The following is an 11,156-nucleotide window of genomic DNA, read 5'->3' as shown; positions in this document are numbered from 1 at the left end:
TAAAAAAAAAAAAAAAAAAAAAAAAACATACCTGCGCAGCGGCGTGGCGATAGCTTGTTTAATTACCAGTCCCCCCCACGGATCACTGAAGTTAAGCCACGTTGCGCGAGGTTAGTACCTGGATGGTGACCATCTATGGAAACACGTGCTGCTGGGTTCTCGGCTCCACTCAGGCTGGGTGAGTTTAATTGAGGAGACGGGTAGCTTGTCGCCGAATGGTGGGTAAAAACTCCCGTCAGGAGAAGACCTGAGTTGTTAAGAGTGACGTTAAACCCCTATACCTACCAAAAAAATCTGGTGTGAACATCATACATCTTCCTATTTTACGTTCCAAAGCTTCTCAATCTGTGCCGCGGAAAGATTTGAGTCTTGAAAAGTGTGCCGCGGTAGTGACAACTTTGAGAAGCACTGGTTTAAAAGAGTTGGAAGTTGCCTAATAAATTCTTCCGCCCTTTTTTTTCAGGCAAAAATCCGCGGCCAATGTGCGTCCCTTTGCCGCGACTGACGGGCCGCGCGCAGGCGTGTGTTAAACTAAGCAATGTCTACTTGGTGGGCCGCAATGTACACATGTGTCTGGACTTGGAGGCTAAGATACAGGACGAAGAACTGTTCAAGGTAAACTAGGAGGTCGATGACCTGTAGACCGCTGTGTCCACAACTCCACACATACCCACCTAATCGACCTCTTCGATCAACGTCGACTGAAACCGTACACTGCTCTGACAAAATACATTTAAGCTGTGTCCACAACTCCACACATACCCACCTAATCGACCTCTTCGATCAACGTCGACTGAAACCGTACACTGCTCTGACAAAATACATTCACCTCGTCGATCGACAAGGTCGACTGTGTGTGGACTTGTGGACATAGCTTTAGAAAGGCAAAAGTTCCTTTATGTAAATGTAAATGCAGTTTCTTTGTGTTAATATGTCACAACTTTGGTGCTCACTGCAGCATCGTAGGATTTTCCCAATACCTCAATAATCCTAAAATCCAATGATTACCTACCATGCTGGCACCGGTCGCTATGCGCATTTATATGTCATAGCTATTCATTTTCCTCACGAGGCTGAGTGGGCCCCGCAACAGTTCAGAAACAAACTCTAGTAAGAGAATTGGCAGCCCAAAAGGAACTCCAAGGAAAAGAATTAATCCAAACTCCAGACACAATTGAAGGCGACCAACTAGGGCTAACAGAGGAGGAGTTCTATCGTCGAAAAGAAATCGAAGACATAGGCAAAGAGCTAGACAACATCCGAAAAGAATCCGAGACGCGTCGCATCGAACTAGCAGCGCGAGAAAGCGAACTCGACGCACGCGTTCGAGAACTAGAGACGCGAAAAATCGAACGCGAGCGCGAGTTCGAAGCAAGACGGAGGGAAAGCGAAGCGAGGAAGAAAGCGAGCGAAGAGCGAGATCGCGAGATAGCGAAGGAGCTGGAAAGTAGGAAGGCAGAGTTGGACATCGACAAGGTCGACTGTGTGTGGACTTGTGGACATAATAGCTTAGAAAGGCAAAAGTTCCTTTATGTAAATGTAAATGCAGTTTCTTTGTGTTATTATGTCACAACTTTGGTGCTCACTGCAGCATCGTAGGATTTTCCCAATACCTCAATAATCCTAAAATCCAATGTTCACTTACCATGCTGGCACCGGTCGCTATGCGCATTTATATGTCATAGCTACTCATTTTCCTCAGAGGCTGAGTGGGCCCCGCAACAGCCAGTCACGGAATCAATCATTTGCATGATACAAATTTCTTGAGCCCGCCGGGAATCGAACCCGGGTCTCCCGCGTGAAAGGCGAGCGCAGTGACCACTACGCCATGGGAGCTGACAAAAAGTTCCTTTATGTATTGAAGAGATACCATCTTCGGGAGTTATTCCCGAGCAGAGAAAACGAATAAAGAACAGAGGTATAGGTGTTTAACGTCACATCTCGTGACCAGGGGGTTTTACCCCCCATTCGGCGACAAGCTACGTGTCTCCTCAATTTCACCTAACCCCAAGTGGAGTCTGGAATCCAACAGCACGCGATTGCTCGAATGGACACTCGAGGTTTTTCTTCGGCTCTGTGCTTGGAGTTCGGGGTGCACTCAGCCTCGTGAAAAGTTCCTTTATGTACTGAAGAGATACCATCTTTGGGAGTTATTCCCGAGCAGAGAAACAGATAAAGAAAAGAGGTATAGGTGTTTAACGTCACATCTCGTGACCAGGGGTTTTTACCCACCATTCGGCGACAAGCTACGTGTCTCCTCAATTTCACCTAACCCACCCCAAGTGGAGTCTGAAACCCAGCAGCACGCGATTGCTCGAATGGACACTCGAGGTTTTGTTTTCGGCTCTGTGCTTGGAGTTCTAGGTGCACTCAACCTCGTGAGGACAATTGAGTAGCTTTAATCGAGTAGCGACCAGTGGCGGCATTACCAGTGTAAAAAGATTATTGAAATATGAACATTGATTGCAAAGGAGGCACTTAGTAATGTTGTGATATCCACTAAAGTTGTGAAAAAGCTCTGCTTTAACACAAAGAATTTGAGATTTGATTTGATACTGATGACAAAGACGTAATGACTGATCTCTATTTTCTATTTTCTCAGGTATCATTCGACTGTGTCCGAATGGGAACCAGCGGGATCAAATGGATCAAACCTGAAGACGGAGGAGGCCTAGGACCCCCACCGGGTTTTCCCAGGTATCATTCGACTGTGTCCGCATGGGAACCAGCGGGATCAAATGGATCAAACCTGAAGACGGAGGAGGCCTAGGACCCCCACCGGTCGTGGAGGGCCCCGCACCAGACGACTATGATGCCGTAGTGGCCTCTGAAGGCGACGAAATCACCAGCGCCAAAGTGGCCAACAAAAAGAAACCGGCCAAGGAGAAAAATCAGGGGAAAGTTGGCAACAACGGAGGAAAAGATGGCGGGAATAAAACTAATAGTAACAACAAAAGAGTAAATAGTAATAATGGTGTTATTAAAGATAGTAATGGTGTAAAAGAGAATGTCAAAAACACCAACAATCATATTGAAAGACTTGAAAGTGAAAAGGTCGTTGTGAAAAATGCAAATAACAATAATAGTGCTGGAAGAGAAACTGTCAAAAACAGTAATGGTACAGAACCTAGTACTAATAACGTGCAAGGTAATGCAAAAGATAGCGTGCCAAATGATACAAAAGAAAGCAACAGTAATAATGATGTAAAAGAAACGGTAAAGAACAGAAACCCTAGCGTTGACAAAAGACAAAGCGTCAGCAATGACAGCTCAAAAGAAATAGTTGATAGTGACAAAGAACTCACTGATAATGAAAAAGACAACGAAACAATATTATTATATTATCGTCATAACTGAGTCTTGGTTAGATGAGAATATTAGCTCAAATGAGCTGTTTGATGATAGATATCAGGTCTATAGACAAGAAAAAGATAGTAATGGTGTAAAAGAGAACGTCAAAAACACCAACAATCATATTAAAAGACTTGAAAGTGAAAAGGTCGTTGTGAAAAATGCAAATAATAATAGTGCTGGAAGAGAAACTGTCAAAAACAGTAATGATACAGAACCTAGTACTAATAACGTGCAAGGTAATGCAAAAGGTAGCGTGCCAAATGATACAAAAGAAAGCAACAGTAATAATGATGTAAAAGAAACGGTAAAGAACAGAAACCCTAGCGTTGACAAAAGACCCATCTAATGAGGGACGTACTACGGGAGGGGCATGCTATGACACAGACCATGAGTCTAATGTGTCAGATATTTCATTGATACAAGATAAAGACTGAAGGTCTACCTACACAATACATATTGTTTCTAATAATTTCACACTGTAAGTACATTTTAGTGGGACATATAGTAATATAACTTTAGTGGGATGTAGCAATATCCGCGATCTAAGTGTTCTAAGTCAACCTAGCCTTGCTTGTACATAGACCCGGGTTCAATTCCCAGCGGGGAGCAAAAATCATTACTACCTATTTGCGACTTTGTATTTTCGTATCGAAGTGCATTCGCCTGACTAAGGCCAAAGAATATTATGTAACAAACAAAAAGCATAGGACTGATTCCATTGATGTTTGACAGAAGGAACTGTAACTGCTAAGATCTTATCGTCCCGAAATCGAAGAGAAAAGGAAGACAGGATAGGCGAAAAGTAGCCGTTCCGAAAACGAATCTTATCCCTTCAGGATATAATCCGGGCGGAAATGGAACCCGCGGCCTAGCGCTTACAAGGCAGACGCGCTACCAACCAAGCTAAGTTGGGCTGGCAAGAGTACCTTATAATATATTTATAGTTTTAGCTAGGTAGATTTTTATTTTTTCTTCAAGAACTAAATTCAACGAACGAGTAAAAGAGTGAGTGAGTTGTGAAAAAAGAACTACTCACTTCAGTGAACTACTCAGCCAATGAGTCAAATCCTAACTCCCTACACCTACCTATGTGGAGTTGAAGAGTGAGTTACATGTTTTAGGAATTGACTCACTGAGTAGTTCAGTGAAAAGAGTAGTTCTTTTTTTCATAACTCACTCACATCTTTACAAGTCTTACATTTAAATAAAAACTAAAGAAAAAAATAATAATAATAAAATGTATACAACTTGTCTGATTTGTGTTCATAGTCTCATAGGTACAGCTTAACTCTACAGAAAGCCCACTCCGAGGCTTAGGGGCAAACAGCCCTAAAGGTGTGTGCACACGTAGTCGACCGGCCGTCGATCGATGTCGACAGACACGTCCACACTGCCTCGATAACATAGATTCACCTCGTCGATTGACGGCCGGTCGACTATGTTTGGACACACCTTAAAAGGTTGGGTTAAACTTATTCGAATCTTCATAGGTAGTGGGCTTAGGTGTAGGGGCCAGACAGCCCTAAAAAGTTGGGTTAAGCTTAATATAAAATTTACACCTATTCTGTACCAAATACATAAAACCTTGTTTAGACTGCGGGAGTAAAGGGACTTTTCAGTCTCATTCTGGCAGTATAAACAGGGTATATTCTATTCTATACGAATCTTCATAGGTAAATAGAAGACCTACCTCGGTTATCCTACCAGAATGAGACTGAAAAGTCCCTTTCCCCCCCTCCCCAAAAGGCGAAATTAATACGACCGTGTTAACATTTGGGTGACGACTGAGTGGACCCTGGTTCAGCAATAATCCACAGCATATTAGTGCCAGCCGGACCCAGGTTAAGCTGATCAATGACCCCATGTTCCTTGGTTTTAACATAATGTAGGAACGCTAGTACTGTTTCGAACATGTTATTCCGGCCCTGAAAACGAGAAATAAAACAAAAATCGAATCGAATCTCAAATAATTCGTGTTGCGTGTTAACATTTGGGTGACGACTGAGTGGACCCTGGTTCAGCAATAATCCACAGCATGTTACTTTTCTCCCCCAAAAGGCGAAATAAATACAACCGTGTTAACATTTGGGTGACGACTGAGTGGACCCTGGTTCAGCAATAATCCACAGCATATTAGTGCCTGCCGGACCCAGGTTAAGCCGATCAATGACCCCATGTTCCTTGGTTTTAACGTAGTGTAGAAACGCTAGTACTGTTTCGAACATGTTATTCCGGCCCTGAAAACGAGAAATAAAACAAAAATCGAATCGAATCTCAAATAATTCGTGTTTAAGCAGAGCTTTTTCACTTTTTTTTGTGAGTATCACAGCATTTCTTAGTGCGTCCTTTACTATCGGAGCGCACGGCAGTGTAAAGGGGAACAGTGCGCCAGGATTTCACCAATGACTAATGAGAGATTTTACTAATGGGAGAATTTTCAATAATCTAAAGGGGATTTTTTAGTGACCCAAACAGGAGTTTTTAAAAACTCTTCCTTTTTGGATCACTAAAAACTCCTTTTTGGATCATTAAAAATTTCTTTGTGTATGATTAAAAATTCTCCCATTAGTGAAATCTTTCATTATTGGTGGATTTCACCAACCTTCTTTCTAGCCACAAACAGCCCGTTAGCTTAACAGCCCTGTTATACAAATTAAATGGAACTTAACTGGCGGTTAGCTGCCTCGGTGGTGTAGTGGTCAAGGCGCTCGCCTGGTAAACAGGAGGGCGTGGGTTCAATCCCAGCCGAGGTATGGAATTTTATCCTCATATAATTTGAGAATTTGACCACAATAATAGTAGTAGCCTACTGCTGGAGTAAAGGGACTTTTCAGTCCTATGCGAGCAGTATAAATAAGTCATTGGTGAAATCCAACATAAGTCATTTGTGAAATCCACCGAAAGTTCATTCTTCTATTTACCTTGGGTATCTCATAGACATGATCCGGACTAACCAGGAGCTGATAATGGGGCGGGTTCACACTCGCCTCGTGAAGCGTCACCACCCCCGGCGCCCCACTCTTGGGCGGCGCCCCACTGGACCAATGACAAGCGCTGAACGGGGCCCCACTCTGACCGCCAAAGGTGGGGGCCAGCGAGTCGAAATAGGTGATCAGGAGGTGCATCAGTAAGCGAGAGTCGGTGGGTAGGTGCGGCTCCCAGGTAGATCCGCCTGAAGACCATTTGTAGTCGCCAAGGTACCAGTTTTTGGAGAGCTCTGTGAAGGAAAAAAGGGATAATAATAATATTAATTTCATGATGGAAGACTCAGTAACTTTGTGAAGTTCCATAACAATAGATGTAAAAGAAATAACTTATAACCCAGTGAAGAGTATAAGTTATTTCTTTTACATCTAATATTAATTTGCTTTGAAATTGAAAGAACAGACCGAGTAAAATAGAGGGAGGGAAAGGGAGAGAGAGAGGGTCGCAGGCCTTTTTTTTAAGCACTGCTCTAAAAGCCCACCGTGTTCAATATTTTGTAGTGCTAAAATAAAAGCCCAGCGTAAAATGTCCAAAACTTTGGAAACATTAATAACTTTTTTTAAGAGGTTTTGACAGAGGGAACTGTAACTGCTAGAGTCTTATCGTCCCGAAATCGAAGAGAGAAGGAAGACAGGATAGGAGAAAGCCAGCCGTTCCGAGAACGAACATTATCCCCCGCCCCGGGCGGGAATCGAACCCGCGGCCTAGCGCTTACAAGGCAGACGCACTACCAACTAAGCTAACTAGGCTGGCAAAGAGAGAAGGAAGACAGGATAGGAGAAAGCCAGCCGTTCCGAGAACAAACATTATCCCATCAGGATAAAATCCGCCCTGGGCGGGAATGGAACCCGCGGCCTAGCGCTTACAAGGCAGACGCACTACCAACTAAGCTAACTAGGCTGGCATGAATAACTAAATATGCCCAAAAGTTTTAGATGAGGACATTTCAGCTTACAAAGTCAACAAACGGCTTAGCAGCTCTGAGCTTCTAGGCCTAATAATAACTTGTCCAAAATTTTGGCAATTCGGTCTATAAGCGGACAAAAGCCAAAAAGTCCTTGGACCAGTGCTTTTTTTTACCATGTTTTTTTTTTTTTTTTTTTTTTTTTTTTTGGGGATGCCAGAAGATTTAGGGTTGAAAGACCAAATAGTGTCCCTAAAGAGACAGAAAGTTATGGCGATAGAAGTTTGAGGGTTGGAGGACCAAACAATGGCCCTGGAGAGGCTGAGATCAATAGTGATACCAGTGGGTCACAGGTTCATGTCTAATGTCTATCTCAGAAGACTTTGCAATTTGAATTCAATGTGAAAATGACGTACAACGATAGAACTTTGGGACAGAGACGCATATCAGGTAATTTGATGGTTAGGTAGAACACAAAATCACAAGGGTTTATAATCTGAGGGTCACAGGTTCATGTCTAATGTCTATCTCAGAAGACTTTGCAATTTGAATTCAATGTGAAAATGACGTACAACGATAGAACTTTGGCACAGAGACGCATATCAGGTAATTTGATGGTTAGGTAGAGCACAAAATCACAAGGGTTTATAATCTGAGGGTCACAGGTTCATGTCTAATGTCTATCTCAGAAGACTTTGCAATTTGAATTCAATGTGAAAATGACGTACAACGATAGAACTTTGGCACAGAGACGCATATCAGGTAATTTGATGGTTAGGTAGAACACAAAATCACAAGGGTTTATAATCTGAGGGTCACAGGTTCATGTCTAATGTCTATCTCAGAAGACTTTGCAATTTGAATTCAATGTGAAAATGACGTACAACGATAGAACTTTGGGACAGAGACGCATATCAGGTAATTTGATGGTTAGGTAGAGCACAAAATCACAAGGGTTTATAATCTGAGGGTCACAGGTTCATGTCTAATGTCTATCTCAGAAGACTTTGCAATTTGAATTCAATGTGAAAATGACGTACAACGATAGAACTTTGGCACAGAGACGCATATCAGGTAATTTGATGGTTAGGTAGAGCACAAAATCACAAGGGTTTATAATCTGAGGGTCACAGGTTCATGTCTAATGTCTATCTCAGAAGACTTTGCAATTTGAATTCAATGTGAAAATGACGTACAACGATAGAACTTTGGCACAGAGACGCATATCAGGTAATTTGATGGTTAGGTAGAACACAAAATCACAAGGGTTTATAATCTGAGGGTCACAGGTTCATGTCTAATGTCTATCTCAGAAGACTTTGCAATTTGAATTCAATGTGAAAATGACGTACAACGATAGAACTTTGGGACAGAGACGCATATCAGGTAATTTGATGGTTAGGTAGAGCACAAAATCACAAGGGTTTATAATCTGAGGGTCACAGGTTCATGTCTAATGTCTATCTCAGAAGACTTTGCAATTTGAATTCAATGTGAAAATGACGTACAACGATAGAACTTTGGCACAGAGACGCATATCAGGTAATTTGATGGTTAGGTAGAGCACAAAATCACAAGGGTTTATAATCTGAGGGTCACAGGTTCATGTCTAATGTCTATCTCAGAAGACTTTGCAATTTGAATTCAATGTGAAAATGACGTACAACGATAGAACTTTGGCACAGAGACGCATATCAGGTAATTTGATGGTTAGGTAGAACACAAAATCACAAGGGTTTATAATCTGAGGGTCACAGGTTCATGTCTAATGTCTATCTCAGAAGACTTTGCAATTTGAATTCAATGTGAAAATGACGTACAACGATAGAACTTTGGGACAGAGACGCATATCAGGTAATTTGATGGTTAGGTAGAGCACAAAATCACAAGGGTTTATAATCTGAGGGTCACAGGTTCATGTCTAATGTCTATCTCAGAAGACTTTGCAATTTGAATTCAATGTGAAAATGACGTACAACGATAGAACTTTGGCACAGAGACGCATATCAGGTAATTTGATGGTTAGGTAGAGCACAAAATCACAAGGGTTTATAATCTGAGGGTCACAGGTTCATGTCTAATGTCTATCTCAGAAGACTTTGCAATTTGAATTCAATGTGAAAATGACGTACAACGATAGAACTTTGGCACAGAGACGCATATCAGGTAATTTGATGGTTAGGTAGAACACAAAATCACAAGGGTTTATAATCTGAGGGTCACAGGTTCATGTCTAATGTCTATCTCAGAAGACTTTGCAATTTGAATTCAATGTGAAAATGACGTACAACGATAGAACTTTGGGACAGAGACGCATATCAGGTAATTTGATGGTTAGGTAGAGCACAAAATCACAAGGGTTTATAATCTGAGGGTCACAGGTTCATGTCTAATGTCTATCTCAGAAGACTTTGCAATTTGATGTAAAGCAGGCACTTAGTAATGTTGTAATACTCACAAAAGTTGTGAAAAATCTCTATGAGGAAACTGTATCAACGGAGCTTCCGGAATGAAAATATTATTATTTCTTTTTTAAAAGAGGTTTGACAGAGGGAACTGTAACTGCTATGGTCTTATCGTCCCGAAATCGAAGAAAGACAGGATAGGATTTTATCCCATCAGGACAAAATCCGGCCCGGGCGGGAATCGAACCCGCGGCCTAGCGCTTACAAGGCAGACGCACCACCAACCAAGCTAACTAGGTTGGCGAAAGCTAACTTTTTAATAACATTGGTTTACTTACATGTAGAAATAAAGCTAGATGATAGCCAACTGTTGCTGGACAAATTGAATGGAGTAACATCAGGCGACACCACAGGGGTAGAAGAATATTTGAGCTTGAAATTGGGGTCTGAAATAGATATATTCAAAATTAAACATACAACCTTTTTTTTATGATGAGTGTTTCTTCACCGCTGTTTTTTTTTTTTTTTTTTTTTTTTTTTTTTTTTTTTTTTTTTTTTTTGAAACATGGAGTGGAAGAATATTTGAGCTTGAAATTGGGGTCTGAAATAGATATATTCAAAATTAAACATATACTTAACCTTTTTTATGATGAGTGTTTCACCGCTGTTTTTATTTTGAAACAATAAAACACCTGCTACATTACACTCACATGGTCTGTGTCATAGCATACAATACTTCCCATTTAAGTGCTGGGTCAACACGAGAACACCAGAAAGTAACCCATTGAAATATTTGCAATTATTTTTTTTTTTTAACATTTTATGTCTTTGATTTTTTTTTTTTTTTTTTAACATTTAAATTTCCTTATTACAATGATACATACAACACAGGTAATAAAAATATCATATTACAATCACAACACCCTATTACATTATAAAATATGGTAACCCTATTACATTATAAAATATGGCCAGCCTAGTTAGCCGGGAGGGTAGCGCGTCCGCCTTGTAAGCGCTAGGTCGAGGGTTCAATTCCCACCGGTGCCCTAAATCACCAAAGTATGGAAAAGTATTTACAATTCCATATTTCGATATGATTCGTCCAAATTCAAAATTCTGCTTTTCCATTGGCTATTACACTTGTAAGATACTTTTCCATACTTTGGTGATTTAGGGCACGGGGCGTACTTTATCCTTAAACAGATAGGGTTTGTTCTTGGATCAGCTGGCTTTCTCCTATACTGTCTTCCTTCTCTTTGCAAAAAGACAAGACAAGATATTATTATATTTGCATCTGGATGGACAGCAGACATCTAGTGAGATTGATTTTTTCTCAACCCCTGTTCAGAAAAAAACCTAAGATGTTACTTAGTCCCCTCTTAAAATAAATGCTTAAAAAAAAAAAATATATATATAAAAAAAAACAATTCTAAATAAATTGACTGCTAGAATATTTTTTAGTGTGTCCTTCCTTTTTTTCCTTTGAGGCAGTGAAGATAGAAGGAAAA

At 41.0% G+C, this 11,156-nt stretch overlaps 1 protein-coding gene and 1 non-coding gene across 2 annotated transcripts in view; one reads left to right on the top strand and one right to left on the bottom strand.

The window, feature by feature from the left end:
• The window catches only part of LOC103509253 (GATA zinc finger domain-containing protein 4), a 7,257-nt gene extending 3,900 nt beyond the window's left edge, over positions 1 to 3,357 (top strand). Inside the window, exons 3-4 of the mRNA XM_026823635.1 lie at positions 464 to 615; positions 2,698 to 3,357. Of these exons, the coding sequence (XP_026679436.1) occupies positions 464 to 615; positions 2,698 to 3,357 (812 nt within the window). The remainder of the gene's footprint in view (positions 1 to 463; positions 616 to 2,697) is intronic.
• Positions 1,765 to 1,836, bottom strand: Trnae-uuc. Its single transcript has one exon. It is a non-coding gene; the product is annotated as a tRNA-Glu (tRNA).
• Positions 3,358 to 11,156: the final 7,799 nt, after the last annotated feature.

The sequence above is a fragment of the Diaphorina citri genome, unplaced genomic scaffold (assembly GCF_000475195.1).
Source record: "Diaphorina citri unplaced genomic scaffold, Diaci psyllid genome assembly version 1.1 scaffold477, whole genome shotgun sequence".
Classification (NCBI taxonomy): domain Eukaryota; kingdom Metazoa; phylum Arthropoda; class Insecta; order Hemiptera; family Psyllidae; genus Diaphorina; species Diaphorina citri.
The sequence above is the reverse complement of the archived record's forward strand: the minus strand, read 5'-3'. Positions and strand labels throughout refer to the sequence as shown.